The 24,291-nt window shown below is 43.8% G+C and overlaps 1 protein-coding gene across 11 annotated transcripts in view; it reads left to right on the top strand.

Annotated features, from left to right (window-relative positions):
• Positions 1-24,291, top strand: part of LOC144607619 (5'-AMP-activated protein kinase subunit gamma-2) — a 340,164-nt gene that overhangs the window by 280,529 nt on the left and 35,344 nt on the right. For all 11 annotated transcript variants that reach the window (XM_078424584.1, XM_078424612.1, XM_078424629.1 and 8 more), the window contains 2 exons: positions 4,919-5,025; positions 10,722-10,803. In XM_078424584.1, coding sequence (XP_078280710.1) covers positions 4,919-5,025; positions 10,722-10,803 — 189 coding nt within the window. The remainder of the gene's footprint in view (positions 1-4,918; positions 5,026-10,721; positions 10,804-24,291) is intronic.

Raw genomic sequence — 24,291 nt, 5'->3', positions numbered from 1 at the left:
CCCTCCCTCTCTTCCCCTCCTCTCTTCCCCTCCCTCTCTTCCCCCTCCCCCTCTCATCCCCCTCCTCTCCCTCTCTATCCCCTCCCCCTCTCCTTCCCCTCTCTCCCCTCCCCCTCTCTTCCCCCTCCCCTCTCTTCCCCCCACCCACCACTCTCTTCCCCAACCCCCCCTCACTCCCACCCCACCCACTACACCCCTCCCCACCCACTCTTCCCCCTCCTCTTCCCCTCCTCCCTCTTCCCCCTCCCCTCTCTCCCTCCACCCTCTCTTCCCCATCCCCCCTCCTCTTCACCCCTCCCCACTCTCTTCCTCCCTCCCCCTCTTCCCCTCCACCCTCTTCCCCCTCCACCTCTCTTCCCCCACCACCTCTCTCTCCCCCTCCCCCCTCTCTCCTCCCCCTCTCTTCCCACTCTCCCCCTCTCTTCCCCTTCCCACCTCTCTTCCCCCCTCCCACCTCTCTTCCCCCTCCACCCTCTCTTCCCCCCTCCCACCTCTCTCCCCCCTCCCCACTCTCTTCCCCTCCCCCTCTCTTCCCCCTCCCCCCTCTCTTCCCCCCTCCCCTCTCTTCCCCCTCCCTCTCTTCCCCCCTCCCTCTCCTTCCTCCCCCTCCCTCCCTCCTCTTCCCCCCTCCCTCTCTTCCCCCCTCCCTCTCTTCCCCCCCTCCCTCTCTCCCCCCCTCTCCCTCTCCTCCCCCCCCTCCCCCTCCCTTCTCCCCCCCTCCCTCTCTTCCCCCTCCCTCTCTCTTCCCCCTCCCTCTCTTCCCCCCTCCCTCTCCTCCCCCTCCCTCTCTTCCCCCCTCCCTCTCTTCCCCCCTCCCTCTCTCCCCCCCTTCCCTCTCTTCCCCCTCACCCTCTCTTTCCCCTCTCTTCCCCCCTCCCCCTCTCTTCCCCCTCCCCCCTTCTTCCCCCTCCCCCCCTTCTTCCCCCTCTCTCTCCCCCCCCCCCCCTCCCTTCCCTTGTAAGCCTGGTTTAGATTTACAGCTGTGTAAGAAGGAACTGCAGATGCTGGTTTAATCTGAAGATGGACACAAAAAGCTGGAGTAACTCAGCGAGACAGGCTGCTTCTCTGGAGAGAAGGAATGGATGACATTTCGGGTCGAGACTGAACCAGGGTCGAGACCCGAAACTAAAGAAGGGTCTCGGCCGGAAACGTCGCCCATTCCTTCTCTCCAGAGATGCTGCCTGTCCCGCTGAGTTACTCCAGCATTTTGTGTCTATGTTAGATTTACTGCTGCTCTTCCCGTTTGGCTTTCACTGCTGCATATGTTCTATTAGTAATTGCGGTGAACTGTTGCTAGCCATCGCAATGTTTGAGCAAGAGCTGTGAACTCTAATTGAAAAGAAAGGATGTGCTTATGTGTGGTGTAAAACCATTAATCATCTTAAAAGTCGATTTACGCGAATTTTCTCAAAAGGGGCTTTTTTACTTCTTCCCCTGGTCGAAAGTTGAGAAACCAAGTGAGATGATTCATACTATCAGCTACAACAGCAGTATTTGTGAAATGCAGATCTATGAAGTAAAAGGGAAAAAATGAGATTCTGAAGTGCCACAGTGTGTAGATTGCCACAGTGACAGAGACCTTTTCTTTCAAAAAGTAAATCAACATTTTTTTGGAATGTAGAAACGGAGAACTGCACTTGCTGGTTAATACACGAAAGGACACAAAGTGCCGGAGTAACTCTGTGGGTCAGGCAGCGTCCCTGGAGAGCATGGTTAGGTGATGTTTCGGGTCGAGGTTTTTTTTTAGCTTCGCCTGGTCATGTTGGATTGAAATGTTAAATAAATGTGGCATTCCATTGAAACGCCTAAAAATAAACGAAGAAGCTGATTTTTGATAAAACAAAGTTTTGAACAAGATTTCTATTCAGTTTTCAGTCGCAGTGCTTTCATGTATCTAAGTTACATAAATCTGCTACTTGTCAGCATAAAACAGATTCTGTCTATGTGTGTGTGTGTGCGTACACATGCATTGAATGATTATGGTTGTGGATATGTTTATATTTTACATGTGACGTTCACCTAATAAGGAAATAGATGCTATACCAATGCATTCACGTATTTCAACTGTGTGCACAGAATAATTTTTTTTAAACCCAATGGAATGAAAATGTTTACACTACAATCTAGTTAATTGTTAACTCAGCGCTATTGATTAGGGAAATAAAATGCCTGAACATGGCTATACGGAAGTTATTGATTTCTAAAGACCAGTCTGAGAGTAAGCTGTGGTGCCTGCCTGTGGTTTGATTTCAAGATTGAGACTGAAGAACAGGGTGGTTCTCCAGAGATGCTGCCTGACCCGCCGAGTTACTCCAGCACTTTGTGTCTTTTTTGTTGTTGTAAATTACCACCTGCAGTTCTTTGTATCCAGATAGAGGAGGACATGGCAAAGGCTGCAGACAGTTCAAATGAGCAATATTTAAAACATCACTTAGGTACTGAAAGCAAGTGAATTTACAGAAGCCAATTAACCTACAAAACTGCACGCCTTTGTGATGTGGGAGGAAACTGGAGCACCCGGAGAAAACCCACGCGGTCACAGGGAGAACGTGTAAACTCCATGCAGACAGCGCCTTTAGTCAGAATTGAACTCTGGTCTCTGGCGCTGTAAGACAGCACCTCTACCACTGCACTACCATGCTGCCCCTGACCTACTGAGTCACTCCAGCACTTTGTGACCTCTTGCCCTTTTCTATCGTCTCTAGCATTGCAGCGCTCTGTACCGTGTTTCTCCAGTTCTGGACTGATCACTCTAATTAAGTTGCTCCACCACTGACAGCAGTAGCTTCAACTGCTAATCTTAAACTGCACAAACCCATCCCCTGAGCCTCTCTTATAAGATGCTGTAAAGGCCAGCATATGGGAAGCTTTTGATTATCTATCCTGGTGTATTTTTTATGTGCCATGTTGTCAGCTTTTGATTAACAAAGCTCCCATGTATGGCACAAGATGTTTAATGTTAAAGATGCTCCATAAATCTATTGGTGAAAAGGAGAGAACAGGAATTGATTAGAATTATTTGGAATCTAGGCTTGGAAAAATATCGTTTGAAATTAGGTCAAAGTAAGGACAGCTGATTATAAGTTTAACCACAAAAGGCGATAGGTTACAGCACGACAAATGTTCATGGAGAATTAATTTTTGTTCAATTAGTCCTCTACTATCCTCGCCAAAGTATTACCTGCTTGTCTCTGCAGCATGAGTTATTCAAATTTGTATTTTTTAAGCAGCATTTCTAGCAATGAAGCTTTGAATATTATCTTGTGCACTTTGAAAAGTGCAAGGCCAAAGATTGACAGGCAATCGGCTGTTTTCCGATAATTTTATCCAGCTGGCTCTTGTGTCAAGTGTATGCCTGTGTGGCATATCACAACCTTGTCTCTTCTCCTTCCCTCCCTCTCTGACTGGGTCAGATTCCAACTAGGGATAGATAGACCAGGCAACTCTACTCTTTGTCCCTGTAAAGACCGCGCACTGACCTTGCTGGCTGTATTTCTGGTGCCGATGTCACCCACAAGCCTCCAGGGTTTGTGGCATTTGGGCGATAAATACTCAACTGCAGCGGGCGTGCCAGAACTGGAAAACAAGATACCCCTCAAGCTGAGCCTTCCGAGAAAAAAATTGTCCTTTCAAAGTTTTGCAGTGTGTTTGTTTCTAGATTTTATCTTTGGATGCAGAGGTTAGATCTCAGATTCTTTGTTCCAAGGAGCATCATGATTCCATCAGACACAAAGGCCAGGTTGACCTTGTTTGCTTATCTTTATTGTGCACCTGTCAACGCATGGAATTTGCAGCACAAATCAGGCTGGCCGGTCCTGCTACTCTACGCCGGTATTTATGCTTGATATGAGTATGCTCCCATCTTAACAGCAGGCCCATCTGTTTATTTTTCTTATCTGTGTTCTCTTTAAGGAACATAGAATTGTACAGCACAGGCTCTTTGGCCCACAATGTCTGTGCCTAACGTCATGCCAGGTTAAACTGATCTCTTCTGCCTGCACGTGAGCCATATTTCTCAATTTCTTGCATACCCATGTGCCTGTATTAGAGCCTCTTAAATACCACTGTCATACCTGCCTCTCCCACCACCCCTGGTGGTGCATTCCCTTTGTGTGGGAGGGAAAAATACTTGTCCTGCACATCCCCTTTCAACGTTGTCCTTCTCACCTTAAAGCTATGCCTTCTAGTCTTTGACATTTCCACCCTAATTTGAGATGAGGATGAGGGGTGCAGTGGTTTACCAGAATGTTGTCTAGATTAGAGGATAATCTCTAATCTAGAGATTGGATGTAGAGATTGGATAAACTTGAATTGTTTTCTCTGAAATGTCGGAGGTTGAGAGGTTGGTTGAGAGGAATCTTGATAGAAGTATATCTAGTAATGAGAAGCATAGATAGATAGGGTAGACAGTCAGAATTGCTGTTTGTGATTTATATCAACGATTTGGATGAAAATGTACATTGGCTTTCATCAGTCAGGATATTGAGTATAGAAGGTGGACACAAAAATTTGGAGTAACTCAGCGGGTCAGGCAGCATCTCTGGAGAAAAGAAATAGGTGATGTTTCGGGTCGGAACCCTTCTTCAGACTGATAAACCGGCATCTGCAGTTCCTTCCTTTTGAGTATAGAAGTTGGGACGTTACAGTTGCACAAGAAATTGTTTAGACCACATTTGGAGTATTGTGTTCAGATTGTGCCATCCTGATAGAAGTACAGTACATGAGTTTGTTTCTTGATTTGCCTGGTGTCAGTGGGCAGGGAAGAGTTATGTTTGGAACCAGTTTGATTTTGAGATGAGTGGAGAACAAGCTCTAATACTTGATCTTGTTCGTATCCGAGCCAGCCGGTCATGCTGTGAAGGTGCTGGATGAATTTCATCTTCGTGCTCTAACCTTCTTTCTCCCTTTCCTTTAACAGCCGAAGAGTCTGACAGTGATATTTATATGAGATTTATGAAATCCCACAAGTGCTATGACATCGTTCCCACCAGCTCAAAGCTCGTTGTATTTGATACTTCATTGCAAGTAAGATTTATTTTATTTATCTTGAGTGATTGGGTAATCGGGTTTAATATATCAGACTTTACTGGCATTGTCGATTGTTATTGAAGTGTTTTCACTTGAATGAGATTGCTTTATAGACAATAGACAATAGGTGCGGGAGTAGGCCATTCGGCCCTTCGAGCCAGCACCGCCATTCAATGTGATCTTGGCTGCTCATTCTCAATCACTACCCCATTCCTGCCTTCTCCCCATACCTCCTGACTCCGCTATCCTTAAGAGCTCTATCTAGCTCTCTAGAATTTGATAAAATTCCAGTTATAAGTGCCAGTTCGTGGGACATGCGTTGAATCCGTAACATCTAGCATGTGGCACAACGGTAGAGCCTTCCAGCGCCAGAGACCCCAGTTTAATCCTGTCTATGGGCGCTGTCTGTATGAAGTTTGGTTGTTCTCCCCGTGCCCTGCGAGGGTTGTCTCTGGGAGCTCCGGTTTCCTCCCACACTCCAAATACGTGCAGGCTTGTAGGTTAATTTGCCTTCGGTGTAGATTGTAAACTGTCCTGTGTATGTGTAGGAGAGTGTTAGAGTGTGGGGGTTGCTGGTTGGTGCAGACTCGGTGGGCTGAAGGGCCTGATTCTGCGCAGTATCTCTAAGCTAAAAGACAAAATTACAATTTCCCTGTTAACCGTTATTCCAAGCTCCACAACTGAGGGCAATTTCTAACCAATGACAACAACTGCCTGTGTTTGGGTTGCACCTTTAACCTTAGAGCATCTGAAGCAGCACTGCCAAGCAAATGATTAAAATTGTGCCACACGAGGAAGGCAGGTGAGCGAAGGTGATTTTAAATAACTCTTTACAAGGGGAGTGAGAATTGGTCTTGGATCTATTTAGGAGAACAGTTCAGAGTGTAGGCCCCAAGCCGCTGTAAGAATGTTCAGCGGGGATGAAGGAGTGTGAGGCCAATAGGACAGTGCTACACATAACTTGGGACAAGTATGATTAGATGCTGTTTCTGATTTGGAGTGATATCTGGACCAGAGAGAGAATTGCTGAAAGAAACCTGTATGTGCAACTTTAGTAGTATGGTTTACTTTACACTTCATGTATGTACTGACATCTTTTAGGGAAAATGTCTCCAGTGTATTGGGTTTCAGTGCATGAGGGGAGTGAGTACATGGAACGCACTGCTGTGCGTGGCGGTTAAACCAGATTCATTAGTGTCAATCAAAGACTTCTGGATAGTCATACGGATATGGAGGGATGTGGGTCATGTGCTGGTGGATAAGTGATGGCCTTGACATCACGTTCAGAACAGACATTGTGGGCTGAATGGCCCTGTTCTTGTGCTGCACAGTTCTATATTCTTTGAACAACTATCCTCGAGGCAAAACTTTCCGATTAAGCTTGAGTTGCTTAAGAATATGTAGAAAAGCGGGCAAGCGAGAGGGCAAGATCATCTCTGACCCCTTTCACCCTGGCCACTAACTCTTTGAAGCACTTCTCTCTGGAAGGCAACTCCGGACTGTCAAAGCAGCCACAGCCAGACATAAAAACAGCTTTTTTTCCATGAGTGATAGTTCTACTCAATAACCAAAGTCCGTAGTCTCTTTTTTGCTCTGGTTTATTTTCACCCACATGTTTAGACCGTAATGGTGTATCCTTATTGTTTTGATGTGTTTATGCTTTATTCTTAATTGTTAACTGTATGTTTGTGTTGTCATTTGTGAGCGGAGCACCAAGGCACATTCCTTGGATATGCATACTTGGCCAATAAACCTATTCAAAATGAGAGAGTGACATTTCTGGGAAATGGGTATCGATTTGTTCAAACAATTTCTGGAGATCAGAAATGCCTTTTGAGATGTGTAAAGCAAGATGGTTTGACACAGTACATAATATTCATCCAGAATCATGACCACGGCAGGGAAGCATATTAAAGTTTTAATAAAGCATAAGTGTACAAGGTTGTGGCAGCTTTAAATAAGGTATAGTGCCCTCCATAATGTTTGGGACAAAGACCCATCATTTATTTATTTGCCTCTGTACTCCACAATTTGAGATTTATGATCGAAAAAATCACATGTGGTTAAAGTGCACTTTGTCAGATTTTAATAAATGCCATTTTTATACATTTTGGTTTCACCACGTAGAAATTGCAGCTGTGTTTATACGTAGTCCTCCCATTTCAGGGACACAGAAATGTCATGTAAATGAAAGTAATCATGTTTAGTATTTTGTTGCATTTCCTTTGCATGCAGTCTGCGATTCATGGACATCACCAGTTGCTGGGTGTTTTCTCTGGTGATGCTCTGCCAGGCCTATATTGCAGCCATCTTTAGCTTATGCTTGTTTTGGGGGCTAGTCCCCTTCAGTTTTCTCTTCAGCATATAAAAGGCATGCTCAATTGGGTTCAGATCGGGTGATTGACTTGGCCACTCAAGAATTGACCATTTTTTAACTTTGAAAAACTCTTTTGTTGCTTTAGCAGTATGTTTGGGATCATTGTCTTGCTGCAGAATGATCCATCGGGTGGTGCCACCACAGTGGCTGCCTCTCCAGCAGTCTGTCTGTCCTTTTAATTGTTTTATTATTTAAATTATGTGTTAAAAGTATGTTACCCTTTCTTCCTCTCCAAAGATGCTGCCTGTCCCGTTGAGTTACTCAGTTATTTGTGTCTATCTTGGACTGCACACAACTGCTGGTCTACAACTCAAATATCACTGAGTGAAAGACACAATATGAAAGTGTCAAATTGCCACTGAGTTACTCCAGCTTTCGTGTCTATCTTCGGTTTAAACCAGCATCTGCAGTTCCTTCCTACACAGTGTGTACAGTCATTTTCAGGTTTCACTGAGTGAAGCACACAATATGAAAGTGTCAAAGTAATGAAATTATTTAGCTAACAAGAAATCTTCCCATCTACTGTGGTGACAACACAGATGAACAGCTGATTATATTCCCAACAATAATCTGTATAAACAGTTGGAAAAGGTTTTGACATTGCATCAAATAAAATTTATTAAACTTAAAACTAGAGTGATCAAGAACGTTGAGCAAAACAATTTGACCCGAAACTTCACTCATTCCTTCTCTCCAGAGATGCTGCCAGTCCCGCTGAATTACTCCAGCTTTTTGTGTCTATCTTCGGTTTAAACCAGCATCTGCAGTTCCTTCCTACACAAAACAATTTGCAACTCTTCCATCCTTCTCCTATACTCTTTTGTCTTTTCATCTCTGGCCTTTTGTGAACCATCTGCCTATCCAACACCCCCTTGCCTGTACCCACATCACTTGTCATGCCTAATCTTGCCCCTCCTTACTTCTCTTCCAACCCCCCCCCCCCCCCCCCCCCCGCAAATCAGTGTGAAGAAAGGTCTCAACTCAAAAAGTGACCTAAACATGTTCTCCAGAAGGGCTGTAGGAATGAACTGCAGTTGCTGGTTTAAACTGAAGATAGACACACAATGCTGGAGTAACTCAGCAGGGACAGGCAGCATCTCTGGATAGAAGAAATGGGTGATGTTTCGGGTCGAGTCTGAAGAAGGGTCTCGACCCGAAACGTCACACATTCCTTCTATCCAGAGATGCTGCCTGTCCCGCTGAGTTACTCCAGCATTTTGTGTCTATCTACAGAGGTGCTGTCTGACCTGCTGAGTTACTCCAGCATTTTACGTCATAAACTGTAAAGACAGTTCTTTCACAAAAATCAGGAAAGCGTGAGTAATTGAAAGAAGTGTAATCCAGCTCAGGAAGTATTGAGTAGAACTCTACGAAGATCAATGATTAGAATTTCTTTAAGTGGCCTGGATAATCAAAGCTTTTGCTCTATTGTGGATGGGTTGAAAGTCTACCCGTTGTAGACTTGCATATCTATACTCATGACTGTTCAAAGCAACTCCAAATATTTAACTAATTAAGAAATATAAGTGAACCATTGAGTATATAACCATCCCCACACTCCCGCTCAAGTTATATATCGTGTTCAACACAATATTCAGTACATTTAGTAATTTTAATTTGTCTCTGTATTATGTGGAATTTCATGCATTTAAACTAGACGCAAACAAGATACACCTAAAACAAGCTCTGCAAGGAATGGAAATTGGCAGCACAGTGGTGCAGCAGTAGGGTTGCTGCCTTACAGCGCCAGAGACCCAGGTTTGATCCTGACTGCGGATGCAAAGGTATCGCAAAATGTTGGAGTAACTCAGCAGGTCAGGCAACATCTCTGGAGAGAAGGAATGTGTGACGTTTCGGATCGAGACCCTTTTTCAGACTACGCATGCTGTCTGTGCAGAGTTTGTACGTTCTCTCTGTAACCACTTGGGTTTTCTCCGGGTGCTGCATTTTCCTCCCACACTTCCAAGACGTGCAGGTTTGTAGGTTAATTGGCTTTTGTAAATTGTAAATTGTCCCTAGTGCATAGGATAGTGCTAGTGTACGGGTGATCGCTGGTCGCCTCGAACTCGGTGGGCCAAAGGGCCTGATTCCATGCTGTATCTCTAAGTCTAAATGAATACAAGCTGTCTTGTATTTCCGTTGCACCTGTAGTGATCACCAAAAGTCCCAAAGTGGGACATTGAACAATTAAACACTTTAACACTGCTGTAATTCAAGGATATGTGACAACCAATTTGCACTCCTCAAGGATTTGCCCAAACCATTGGAATAAGGAAAAACATTTTGTTTTTAATGAACTTGGCTTAAGAATAAAAGTAAATCTTTCCTGCTTCTCTTTGAATGATACTGTGGGATCTTGTATGTGTTCTGGAAAAGGAAATTGGGAGGGAGGGAGGAAGGTGTTTGTAGAAGTTACCTAAAGTTAGAGAATTCAACGTTCATACCGCTGGGTTGTAAGATACCCAAGCAAAATATGAGGTGCTGTTCATCCAATTGGTGTGTGTCCTCACCCTGGCAATGGAGGCAGTCCAGGATAGAAAGGTCAGTGTGAAGGGGAGTAAAAATGGTTAGCAAGTGGGAGAACCAGTGGGCCTCGGTGGACTGATGAGCGCACATGTTCAGCAAAACGGCCGCCAAATCTAAACTTAGTCTTGCGATGTACAGGAGCCCACATCGGGAACAGTGGATGCAATAAGTGAAGATAGATACAAAAAGCTGGAGTAACTCAGCGGGACAGAGAACATCTCTGGAGAGAAGGAATGGGTGACGTTTCAGGTCGAGTCTCTTCTTCAGACTCAAGGTTAGAGAAGTTGCATGTTAACCTCGGTCTCACCTGGAAGAACTGCTAGGGTCTCTGGATGAAGGTGAGGGAGGAGGTATAAGGACGTGTGTTCCATCTCCATTGGTTGCTAGGGAAGGTACCTGGAGAGGGGGTAGTTTGAGTGGGAAGGGATGATGAACCATGGAGTTGCAGAGGGTGCGGTCTCTGCAGATGATGTGTAGGGGTGGAGATGGGAAGATGTGACCAGTTGTGGGATCACATTGGTGGTGACGGAAATGTCGGATGAATATCTGTTGCATTGCCTGTTTTTGATTACTTTTGATATCCTACCGGGTTCTTCTCTTTTTTTCTGTCATTTTTCCATTTATTTTCATTTTATTTCTGTTTGAAATTTCATTTTCTTTTCTGGTAGATTCCATATAAATAAGCTGCCTAGAGTTTAATTTTGGCCATCCAGAATAGAAAGACTGCTGGTCAGGCTGTACAATGAAGGTGGTGCTCTACAGCCTTTAACAGCTTTGTTTCTTTCTTCAGGTGAAGAAGGCCTTCTTTGCTTTGGTGGCTAATGGTGTTCGAGCAGCCCCGCTTTGGGAAAGCAAAAAACAAAGTTTTGTAGGTAAGTAAATGCAGTTGTTGACTCACAGTTGGGCAAAGCACTAAAAACCTTCCTGTACATCCAGTGTCACAAAGGTTGAATCCTGCAGACGCAGGAAATCTGAAATAAAAACATTGAATTGCTGAAAATGGTCAGCAGGTCAAACACCAAACGTAGAGAGTGAAACCATTAAGTGTTTGGTGTCAATGACCTTTCATCGGAATCTGTTAAAAAGATGTGTGTGTCAGAGGGACCATAGGAGGTTTACGAGAATTATCCTGGGGATGATTAGATTAACGTTTGAGGAGTGTTTGATGTCTCTGGGCTTGTACTCGCTGAAATTTAGAAGGATGATGGGGATCTCATTGAAACTTACTGAATAGTGAAATACCTAGATAGTGTGGATGTGGAGAGGATGTTTCCAGACGTGGGAGAATCTAGTACCTGAGGGCATTGCCACAGAATAAAGGGACGTACCATTAGAATGGAGATAAGGAGAAATTTCTTTAGCCAGAGGGTGGTGAATCTGTGGAATTCATTGCCACAGATGGCTGTAGAGGTCAAGTCACTGGGTATTTTTAAATGGATTGATAGGTTCTTGATTAGTAAGGGTGTCACAGGTTGTGAGAAGGCAGGAGAATGGGGTTGAGATGGGAGAAATAGATCAGCCATGATCGAATGGCAGCGCAGACTCAATGGGCTGAATGGTCAAACTCTGCTCCTATATCTTATGATCTTATGATCATTCACATGGAAGGCAGTATGAAAAGTCTTATTGTAATGCAAAAAGCATTTACTAAAATCTCTTTAATGAGCTTGGGGATTGTACTGCATGTATAATTTGAGATATGTGGGAAATGCCAGGACATATTGTGCAGACTGCTCTCATTACAGTGGCACTGTCCTTACGCTTTCCACTGTTGAAAATCAAGCGATCGACTGCCATGATCAATTGTATTATCAAATAAGCTGTATTATCATTATATCAAGGACCCTCTACAGTGGAACAGACAGATTTTGGAATTTTTTTTGTCTGGTAATTTCCATGTTACAGAAAAGGCTGTACAGTAGCTAGGCAGAGTGGAGGTGACAGGCGTTTCTATCAAGTGCCATGTTCACCCTGCTACAAGTAATTGAAATTTAATGCATGCAATTTATGCGTAGCTGTTACCCATTGCATTTGTTTAGTTTAGAGAAACAGCGCGGAAACAGGCCATTCGGCCCACCTTGTCAGTGCCGACCAGTGATCCTCATACACTAGCACTAAACACTACACAATAAAGATAATATACAATTTTACCAAAGCCAATTAACCTACAAACCTGTACGTCTTTGGAATATGGGAGGAAACTGGAGCAGCCGGAGAAACCCCACGCATTTTACGGAGAAAACCCACGCAAGGGAGTTTGTACAAACCGTACAGACAGCACCCGTAGTCAGGATCGAATCTGAGTCTCGGGCTCTGTTCTGTCAGGCAGCAACTCTACCGCTGAGCCACCATACCGCCCTGTCTGGAGAAATATTCTGCTTTCATTCGGAGAAATTGCTGTGGTTTTTGTTTGCCCTGTTCTTTTTAAATAGACTTGTTTTTTTGTAGTCAATTGACTTTGTACAATGGACTCCTGATAATCCTAACCACCCCACTTCTCAATTCATTATCTGATGCAGTGTTGTCACTGATCAGGGGCATGCTGCAGATTGACATTTTGGTTGGGAACTACGAATCCTCTGCCTGAAACTGCCAGTGATTTTGACATCACATCATTCTCACATTGCCATTGCAAATTTGACCTCACAGGGTAATTCTATGTGGTGTTGTTTTTGCTATCTCCACTTTCTTTGAGTAGTTTGAGAGGTCCTCCTCATTTTCCCCCTTGGGTTTCTTCATGTCATTATTAAGTTTTTATTCATCGTGTTCCAGAAATGGATCCTAGGATAGACACATAGTGCTGGAGTAACTCAATGGGTTAGGCAGCATCTCTGGAGAAAAAGGATAGGTGACGCTTTGGGGCGGGACCCTTCTTCAGAACCTACCCGAAACGTCACATATCCATTTTCTCCAGCGAAGTTGCCTGACCTGCTGAATTATTCCAAGAAAGAGCACAGAGGGGTCAGAGTGAATTTGAGGGCAGGGTGGAAATTATTGGTAAAGTTAATGAAATCAACGGGCTCTGCATGAGTGCAGAAGGCAGCCCTGATGCAGTCGTCAATGTAACAGAGAGAGAGTTGTGGGGTGATGCCAGTGTATGTTTGGAACAAAGACTGTTTGACGTGACCACAATAGAGCAGGCATGGCTGGAACTCGGACCAGTGCCCATGGCTACACATTAAACTGGAAAAAAATGAGAGGAGTCAAAAGTGAAGTTGAGGTGGAGGACAAGTTCTGCCAGGTGGAGGAGAGTGTTAGAGGAGAGATATTAATTGAGTTTCTGTTCAAATGTCGATGATAAAGATGAGGCAATGAGAGCTTAAAAATTGAAAGGTGTTGAAGGGCGTGTCTCGAATCTGGATCAGAAGGGACTGGTCAGATGGAAAGAGGATTTAATCAACGTGTTTGGAATTGTTCTGTGGGCAGGAACAGTAACAGTAGGTCTGGTCAATCCTGTTTGTGGATTTTGGGAAGGAGAGAGAACCAGGCATTGCGGGGCTAGGGAATGATAAAGTTGGTGGCTGTGGAGGGGATGAGATCAGAAACGGTGTGGGAGATGAGGCCTGATATCCGAGTGTGGGGTCAAGGGAAGGTATGAGGTGTCCAAGAACTGGCTCCTGGCCTCAGCACAGTAGAGGTGTTCCAGTCAGACTACTACAGAACCTCCCTTGTTTAATGTGTCTATTAGGTCTAACATGTGGATTATTGGGGAATGGAGGGATATGGATCATGTGCAGACAGTTGAGATCAGTTTATCTTGGCCTCATCTTCGGCACAGTGTGGGCAGAAGGGCCTGTTCGTACTTTTCACTAACATTCAAAACTAAAGTAATACATGTTTTGACTTCTCAACAATAGTCTATAATGATATACGCTTCAAACCCTGCCGTTTTTTAGTATATAACATGAGAGTTTTGGTCAGCCATTATGGTTTATTTATTCGTGTCATCACACAACTGTTTGGCAATAACGAGCAAATTTTAGTGCCACATCGTTGGCCTCTGCAAGTTCCTTTCCTGTTTCTGACACCTCTGTAAGACCAGTGTTTATTTTGTCTCCGTTCTTTTTACATTCTAACACCACTTTAGGTTTTGATTCCTATCTGGCCACGGGCCATTTTCCAGACTGTGCTTTCAGCAGTGCTAGGAAAAACAATCTCCTTGCTGGTAATTATGAGACGGTCATGGATTTGGAAATCATACACAGATCACTACAAAAAAAAACCGATTGGATTAGCCTTTCTCTCGTTATATATTGGGCTGGTACAATTACTGTGGACAAAGCCCTGGTTAAATAGTGTAGTAATCAATATCTCTAGGGTTTGAATTTTTGGGTCTTCATAAACAAAGTCGTCTATGGCTAATTGGGAAATGGAAGTGGGTTTATTTCCGCCGATGATATTAACTGTGCAGAAAATATATTCTTACTCATTTCACTTGACTTTTGTTTTGGTCTGATAGTGATGGTAAAACAGACCCCTGAACCAATTGCCTCTTTCACCCTTTCTTCCACATACTCTTACTCTTAACTCTACCTCATTTGGTTATTCCATTATTTCACTTCAGACTTTCGAGATGCAGCGTGGAAATAGGCCGTTTCAGCATACTGAGTCCGCGCTGACCAATGATTGCCCCATACATTAGCATCATCCTACATACTTGGTGACAATTTACAATTTTACCGAAGCCAATTAACCTACAAACCCGCATGTCTTTGGAATGTGGGAGGAAACCGGAGCACTCGGAGAAAACCCATGCGGTCACAGGGAGAACGTACAAACTCCATACAGACATTAACCTCAGTCAGGATTGAACCCGGGTCTCTAGCGCTGTAAAGCAACAACTCTACCGCTGAGCCACTGTGCCGTCCCTTGAGTTTTTTCTTTGGCACTACTTCTGATCGCACTGCAGTCTTTTCAGCATTTTGCTGTTTTGTATTTGTCTTTGTTTTATTGTTGTATTTATTGTATTTCCTGTTTAATCTGAGCTTCATGCTAACTAGGAATTTCACCGCACACTGGTGCCTTTGACAATAAACAAATCTGAATCTGAAATGCAGAAGAGATAAAGTATGGGTCAGAATGCGATCCAGGCTGTCCGAATTGACCTGCGTTTTGGGAGTCGAGGCAAGCAGTTAACACTTGTCTCAGTCATGGACCGAATGTGACACAGTTCTAGCAGCTGTTAATTTGGTGGTGGCATGCCACGTGAAATGCTAGCTACAACCTGTTGTGATGGGGAGGGGGACAGGGGTGGAGGCTGATTGTTGGAGTCAAGGTACTCCATGAAGCTTATGAAGATAATTCCCAAACATCTCCAGTGACTTTCAGTAGCTGCTTTAATGTCCACTGGTTAGGCCATCGTGGGGAACAAAACTCCGCCAACTTTAGTTTAGAGATACAGCATGGAAACAGACTCTTCGCCCACCAAGTCTGTGCTGACCACTAGTACTACCCTACACACTAGAGATAATTTACAGAAGCCAATTAACCTACAAGCCTGCACGTCTTTGGAATGTGGGAGGAAACCACAGCACCTGGAGGAAGCCCACGTGGTCACAGGGAGAACGTACAAACTCTGTACAGACCGCACCTGAGGTCAGGATCAAACCTAGGCCTCTGGCGCTGTGAGGCAGCAACTCTAACTCTGCCGCACCTTTGCGATCAATATAGGCCCCAATTCCATGAAAATCGAGTCTCCGTGTAGTACTGTTGCCCCTTCTGCACATAGTTAAATGTTAATTATCATTGCTAGGAACTGATGTACGCCATTCATCATTTTCACCCTAGATAGAGAACCATAGAAAAATTCATTTGGTCATTTGGACTATTGCGTCTGTGCTGACAAACGTTGTTTTCTTTTTTGCTTCTTTTAATCCATGGCCTTGTAGGTTCTTCAGCTGCATAGCGAGTAATTTTAATAAAACATGAGGGTTTCAGGCTCTGCTGTCTGTTTTGGGCAGAGTTCCAACCTACCACTGCACTTTGGGCATAGATTTCCATAAAGCCGCTCCCAGACTTTTACTGACTACCTTAAATGTGTATGTCCTCTGCTCAGGAAATCATATGCACCCTCCCTGCCTGTCTTTAGGATATGCTGAAATAAAGTGGGGAAGGGGGTATACTGTACAAATGGTTAGCTTGGTAATATTCCAGAATTACCATATTCTTTGAATACAGCATGGAAACAGGCTCTTTGGCCTACCGTGTTCACACCGACCATCAATCACCTGTTTATGCTTGTTATGTTATCCCACTTTCACATACACTTCCTACACTAGGGGCAACTTTACAGAGGCCAATTAACCTACAAATCCACACGTCTTTTGGGATGCAGGAGGAAACCGGAGCACCCGGAGGAAATCCACGTGGTTACAGGGAGAACGTGCATACTCCCCAGAGATAGTACCCGAGGTTAGGATCGAACCAGGGTCTTTGGAACTGAGGCGGCAGCTCTAACAGCTGCGCCACTGTGCCGTAGAACTATATGCAGAATAACCAATCGGCATAGCTGAATTGAAAGCTCACTGACTCTGAAGCTCAAAGATAAATTATTAATCCAGCATTTTAACACATTTTCGGGACTGATGTTGTGCGTTACTAAAATGCCAGATGCGATATCTTTCAGATGTGGAAAACTAAAGCCTTGTCAGCTTTTCCAAGTTAATGTGAAGGATCTCATAACAGGTTTTGAAGGGGTTTGTGGGAAAACGAGATCTAAACACTCAATCTTTTACCAACATTCTGCCTGGTTAAAGGGTTTGGGTTGGCCAGACTTGGATTGTTTTCTCTGGAACGTCGGAGGTTGAGGGAAGAATTGATAGAAGTATATAAAAATTATGAGAAGGATAATAGATGGGGCAGTCAGAACCTTTAATGGAGATGTGTGGAGCAAGTTATTTTTTTTACACAAAAAGTAGTGGGGGGCTTGGAATGCTCTGCCAGGGGTGGTGGTGGAGGCAGATGTTTAAGAGCCTTTTGAATAGTTACATGGAAGTGCAGGGCATAAAGGGATATGGATCATGTACAGGGAGACAAGATCAGTTTAACGGCATCATATTTGGCACAAACATCATGGGCAGAAGGGCCTGTTCCTGTAGTGTTCTATGTTCTGTTATTGCCATCCTTGCCCCATTTCACTGCAACTCAAATATCTATACTTTTCCTAGTTTTGGTGAAAGTTTCCTGACATGAAATGTTTACTGTTTCTCTCTTCGCAGATGCGGCCTGATCTATATTTTCTGTCTTTGTTTCAGATTTCCACCCAATAAAAACTAAACGATCATTTCTTCATTTATTCTTTGAGAAAACCTTTCTCTCTAAATAATACCGTGAAATGGCTGTTATGCTACTGAGAAGCCTAGACCATGTCAGCCTGTTCATTCAAATTTTGTTATTATTACATTTTTGTCTAGTTTTAGATTCTTGCTGTGGTTCTCAATTTAAATTGCAGAAGTTTTTTTTTACTTCACCAATAACTTTTGAATCAAGACAGTGAAGAGTCGAGAATGTTTAATTGTCATAGCTACCGAAAGGGAACAATTCAATTCTTACTTGGAGCGGCACAACAGGTTTGTGAATGCAGAACTCCATAGACAACATAATAGACAAACAAAAACAAGTTCAATAAATTACAAAACCCAATATGGTGTAAAACAAAACAAAGTCCCTAGGGCCACAGTTTAAGAATAAGGGGTAGGCCATTTAGAACGGAGATGAGGAAAAACTTTTTCAGTCAGAGAGTTGTGAATCTGTGGAATTCTCTGCCTCAGAAGGCCATGGAGGCCAATTCTCTGAATGCATTCAAGAGAGAGCTAGACAGAGCTCTTAAGGATAGCGGAGTCAGGGGGTATGGGGAGAAGGCAGGAACGGGGTACTGATTGAGAATGATCAGCCATGATCACATTGAATGGCGGTGCTGGCTCGAAGGGCCGAATGGCCTACTCCTGCACATATTGTCTATTGTCTAACCAAGGTAGTTCAGAGTTTGGTTGGAGTTTAGTGTTTGACAGCCTGAGGGTTGGTGGGAAGAAGCTGTTCCTAAACCTGGTCATCAGTGTTCACGTTCCTATACCTCCTTCCCAATGACAGGAGTGAAAAGAGAGCATGACCAAGATGGGCGTGGGTCCCTGGTGATGCTGGCTGCCTATTTGAAGCAGCACCTGCTGTAGATCCCTTCAGTAGTGGGGAGATCAGTGCCCATGATGCATTGGGTAATGTTCACCAGTTTTTGTAATCATCTTCATTCCTGGGCATTCGAGTTGCCGGTTGAACCAGGCTGTGATGCAACCATAAGGCTAATGCTGTACATACATGGGACATTAAAAATAGGAAGGCAATTTGGCTGAACTCATTCATGCTGGTGATTGTGTGGTGCTCTTTCACACTATTTCCCTCTATTGTAGTACATCTGTCTCCACTAACTCCCCCCCCTCATAATGCATTTAATGTATTTCTATGTTTTATTAGCCAAGTATGTAAACATACAAAGACATTGATTTGCCAACAGTCATACAAAAAAGCAACAAGATACATAACCACATAAAAATTAAACATAGACTTGAACAGCCACCACAACGTCGTGTGAGAATCCCCAGGACACACAGCATAAGTGGAGATCCACAGCCATCAGTTCAATGTCCGGGCCACACACACGCTCCTTCACCGTGATGTGACCAGAGTTGTACCGACCGCTGTCACTCTCCACCCGAACAGTCTGTGCTGCCCTGCGATCCCCGTACACCAGTACTATCCTACACATGAGGGACAATTTACAATTCTTACCGAAGCTAATTAACCTACAAACTTTGCATGGAAGCAGGCCCTTTGGTCCATCAAGTCTGCGTCAAGTACCCACTTACACAAATCCGTATATTTTCCTTGTGTACCCATATCCTAGATGGCAGAGGCACAGCTGGTTGAGCTGCTGCCTCACAGTGCAGGAGACCCGGATTTGATCCTGACCTTGGCTGCCGTCTGTGTGAAATTTGCATGTTCTCTCTGTGACCGTGCTGGTTTCCTCCGGGTGCTCTGGTTTCCTCCTACATCCACAAGAACAGATGATCGATGAACTGATGCGTGAACTTGGTAAAGCAAAGGGCCTGTTTCCGTGAACTAAACTCCTCCTAGATTCTACCACTCCCCTGTGGGTTAAAGACAATTTATAGCAGCCAGTTAATCTATCAACCGGATGCGGGAGGAAACCAAGGTATCTAAAGGAAATACACATGGTCACAGGGAGAATATGGAAACATCATGCTGACAGCATGAGATATCAGGATCGAACCCAGATTACCGAGCAGTGTGATAGAGGCTCTCTCAGCTGTTCCTCTGTGCACTGTCTTCATTTCCACTGTGACGACTCACAATCGAGGGAAGTTTTACTGATTGAAATCAATAAATCCATGTGCAATCATGTTTTGAATCCAATAATGTGCTCTGTGAAGTCCAATAGATTTTTCAGTGTTTCGTCCCATGATTATAATGCCTGCAGTAATGTTCTGTACAGGACTTCCCTAGGTTACGACAGGACTCCCACTGGACTCCCACACCCTCGCTTCTACTTTTGTGTTGTACAAACATCAGACTGGGGGAGAACCTGTGAATAAATTTGGTTATTCAGCTGAATAATATTAATATATAATATGACTTGCCATGTAGGAAAATAACTGCAGATGCTGGTTCAAATCGAAGGTAGACACAAAATGCTGGAGTCTGAACAAGGGTCTCGACCCGAAACGTCACCCACTCCTCTCCTGAGATGCTGCCTGACCCGCTGAGTTACTCCAGCATTTTGTGTCCACCTTCGATATGACTTGCCATGATAATAATAGTAATATATGATTGCCTAAACAATAAATGACAATCATTAATATCATTTTTATATATTAAAATATAATAAATAATATTATTTATAATTAATTAATAGTAAATTAAGTGATTTACCTAGAAGGTGAAAGGCAACAATCGAATGGGTATGCCAACGCTTACAAATTAACTTTGTTTACATACCATACTATTTTAGAAATGAGATGCGACTTTTCATCATTGCCGCCATCATTGCATCTAAATCCTTCAGCTCCTAAACAACAGCAGCATCCCAATAACTTCACAAGGGCAATTAGAGGTGAACAATAAATATTGACAACGAATGGACGATAAAAGTATTTACAAGCAAACTAGTTCTTTATTGCAGAAGTGGTCATAAGGAATAGTAGAATTAGGCCATTCAGCCCATCAAGTCTACTCCACCATTCAATCATGGCTGATCTATCTCTCCCTCCTAACCCCATTCTCCTGCCTTCTCCCCATAACCTCTGACACCTGTGCTAATCAAGAATCTATATCTGCCTTAAAAATACCCACTGACAGCCTCTACAGCCTTCTGTGTCAAAGAATTCCACAGATTCACCACGTTCTGACAAAAGAAATATCTCCTCATCTCTTTCCTGAAAGAGCGTTCTTTAATTCTGAGGCTATGACCTCTAGTTCTAGACTCGCCCACTAATGGAAACATCCTCTCCACATCCACTCTATCCAAGCCTTTCACAATTCTGTATGTTTCAATGAGGTCCCCTCAGTGGTTCTAATTAAACTGCCGCTGCAAAATATAGGAAGAGCAAATCTCCTGATAATGATGTATTTTTGCAGATGAAGTATTGGATGGGCTGAGGCAAGGCTAAATGGAGTATTCAGCTCTTGGATGATGTCACGTCAACCTTGCTGTGAATTGTCCGCCCTCATGCTTAATCTGAAATTTAACTTTCATACTCAACATCTTTTAATATAATTCATGGAGACAGATCGCATGGAAACAAGCCCTTCATTCCACCAAATCCTCATCAACCTTAAAGATCCATTTGCACTAATCCCATTTTTTTTCCCTCCAGATTCTACCACTCACCTAAACCCGAGGGGCAATTTTACAGTCGGGAGTTACCTATAAACTCGCATGTTCTTGATTTGTGAGAAGAAACCGCAGTACCTAAGATAAAATATAATACTAGGGAGAGAGTACAAAATCCACATAGACAGCACTGAAGTCTGGGAATGAGCACGGATCACTTGAGCCTTCAGGCAGCAGCACTTTCGTGCCATTACATTCCATATAACCAGTAGAATTATTCGCAGTTAAATTCCTTGGTGTGGCCATAGCAATAGTTCACCAAGCTAGTGAGTTTCGTTTTCCTTGCTTTGTGCTTGGCTATTTTTAAACCTTGTCTGAAGTCTTCTCGAGTTTCATTTCTTTTCCCGAATGATTAGAGTGCTGACATTTTTTAGCCACTATATTTCTTGGAATGGAAAAGTAGATTCCACTGCATTAATCTTTAATCAGCTTGCATCAATAGCACTGCTAATTTGCAGTAGCTGCCTTATGACTCAGCGGTACCAGCATTAAACTGTGCAAAGCAGTAAGCTCTTTTGAAAAGACAGTGGACATAATGAAATAAATGGTTTCAATATCTTTCAACTAAGGGCAGCACTGTGGCGCAGCGGTAGAGTTGCTGCCTTGCATCACCAGAGACCCGGGTTCGATCCTGATCTCGGGTGTTGTCTGCGCGGAATTTGCACGTTCTCCCTGTGTGGGTTTCCTCCGGGTGTTACTGTTTCCTCCCACATCCCAAAGACGTGCAGATTTGTAGGTTATAATTAGCTTCTGTAAATTACCCCTAGTGTGTAGGATATGAAAGTGGGATAACATAGAACTGATGAATGGGTGATCGATGGTCAGCGTGTGGTCTCGGTAGGCTGACGAGCCTGTTGCCATGCTGGGTCTCTGTATCTAAGTCTGGTCTATAAACCTCTTGTCTGTGGCTGTTGCCACTGTAATTTCTGTTGCAATTCAAAATCATTTGCCGTTATATTTTGCAATGAGGATATGGAATCTTTGTATAAATGTGTATGATGGATTGTTATTGAAATATTTGGTACCAAAATTAAAACACAATGCTGGGCGGTAACAACAGGTCAGTGAGTATCGAGGAATAGCGTTATTGATTCAAGTCAAAATTAATGTTTTCAATTTAGATTCTCTGAATCCAAAATATTTTTACACTATCAGTTTCCAATATTTATTTGTCATGTTTTTAGATTCCCCAATTTTATCATTAAATATCTTTATTCCATTCTATCATTGACCTTCCCTTCTGCTCTCTCCTCTCCACCCTCCTTTCATTGCAATTGTTTCTCTCTCCGAACCTGTATAAGAACCTGTCAGTTATGATGTATGGTCATCAACCTGAAATACATTAAACCCTCAGTTTAACGGAACACGTTATAACGGATTGCACTTATAGCGGACGGACCTGCCGATGCCACCCAGTCTTGTACCTCTACCACAGCCCCGGCCTCCGACACCACCAACAAGTTGCAAGGTGCACCAGCGAGCCCTTCAGCTACCAAGCGGTCCGATTTACACTGCAATGGTTGGACCTCAAGTTGTAGACCCTGGGACAGCGCTTTCCTCAGGCCGCTGCCACTGACAGGACGTGCTCAGTCACCATGGGGCTCCCTCCGCCCTCACCAGCTACCGCTTCTTTCTGTCGGCCATCGTTTTGTCCACTCAGCCTCTTCCCCCTCCACCGCCATCCCCTCCTCTTCCTCCCGCCGCTTTGTTTCCTCTGCCGCTGCCTCCCGTCACCCTGTCTCACTTGTCCTCTCCACATCTTCCTCCTCCGCCAGAGTCTCCGATATACTCCTCAATGTACGTTTTGTAGGTTAATTGGATTTGGTGAAAATTGTAAAATGGGGATTAGTGCACATGGCATTATAATAACATTTCTGGTGAGTTTGAGACAATCAGTTATTACAGATACAGGATAAGGGGTAAATTTGTTCACCTTTCCCAAGGAACTTTGATTTGATTAATATGAGCAGTGATTTTCAGAAACATTACTGCATGTGTGCAGTGTGTTTTTTTGTCGAAATGTCACTCCAACTATTTTGGTTTGGTGCCTCTGACCACACTAGTGAGCAACTATCCTCACTACTGTTAACTCGATTTTTCTGTAGTGGTCTTAAAGAGATTATAGATTAGTATGGGTGTCAGGGGTTATGGGGAGAAGGCAGGAGAATGCGGTTAGGTGGGAGAGATAGATCAGCCATGATTGAATGGCGGAGTAAACCTGATGGGCAGAATGTCCTAATTCTGCTCCTATCACTTATGAACTTATGAATGGATCAGTGTATTTGTTTAGTTTAGAGCTACAACAAGGAAGCAGGCCCTTTGTCCCACCGAGTCTGTGCTGACCAGTTATCCCCTATCCTACACACTAGGGACAATTTACAGAAGCCAAATTAACCTACCATCCTATAGACAATAGACAATAGGTGCAGGAGTAGGCCATTCAGCCCTTCGAGCCAGCACCGCCATTCAATGCGATCATGGCTGATCACTCTCAATCAGTACCCCGTTCCTGCCTTCTCCCCATACCCCCTCACTCCGCTATCCTTAAGAGCTCTATCCAGCTCTCTCTTGAAAGCATCCAACGAACTGGCCTCCACTGCCTTCTGAGGCAGAGAATTCCACACCTTCACCACTCTCTGACTGAAAAAGTTCTTCCTCATCTCCGTTCTAAATGGCCTACCCCTTATTCTTAAACTGTGGCCCCTTGTTCTGGACTCCCCCAACATTGGGAACATATTTCCTGCCTCCAACGTGTCCAACCCCTTAATAATCTTATACGTTTTGATAAGATCCCCTCTCATCCTACTAAATTCCAGTGTATACAAGCCTAGTCGCTCCAGTCTTTCAACATATGACAGTCCCACCATTCCGGGAATTAACCTAGTCCCTTTTATGAGGAAAGGTCACCAACGTGAAATGTTGACCATTTTTTCTTTACACCGATGCTGCTTCACTGGCTGAGTTCTTCCAGCATTTCTGCTTTTGTATTGGCTTTCTTGATTATCTTTTTGTTTTAGTTGATTTCCAGTCAGCTTCCAACTATTCACAGATTTGTACATATTATCAACTTGTCTGACCCTGAATCTCTCTGATTGCATTTGCCTTTAGATTCGAGTGGACGTTTCCAAGGTTAATTAAGATATCTGTGGCACCATTACTGTATATCACCCTTGCTGTACAGTTTGCATGGTGTGAAAAGAAAATACCAGTATCTATTTATAAAGATAGTTTGATTGCTGGAGGCCTGAATATCATTCAGTGAAGTATATATTGTCAAATCTCACACTGGGTACGTTGAAATAAAACAAAATACGAGAAGCATTCAACCAGTTAGGCAGCATATGTGGAAAGATATATTGCTTTTTAATATATGTATCTTTCAATTCAAAGCTTTTGGATCTACTCTGGGCGGCACAGTGACTCAGCCGTAGAGTTGCTGCCTTTCAACGCCAGAGGC

This window comes from Rhinoraja longicauda, chromosome 2 (genome assembly GCF_053455715.1).
Source record: "Rhinoraja longicauda isolate Sanriku21f chromosome 2, sRhiLon1.1, whole genome shotgun sequence".
Taxonomy (NCBI): Eukaryota; Metazoa; Chordata; class Chondrichthyes; order Rajiformes; family Arhynchobatidae; genus Rhinoraja; species Rhinoraja longicauda.
The sequence above is the reverse complement of the archived record's forward strand: the minus strand, read 5'-3'. Positions and strand labels throughout refer to the sequence as shown.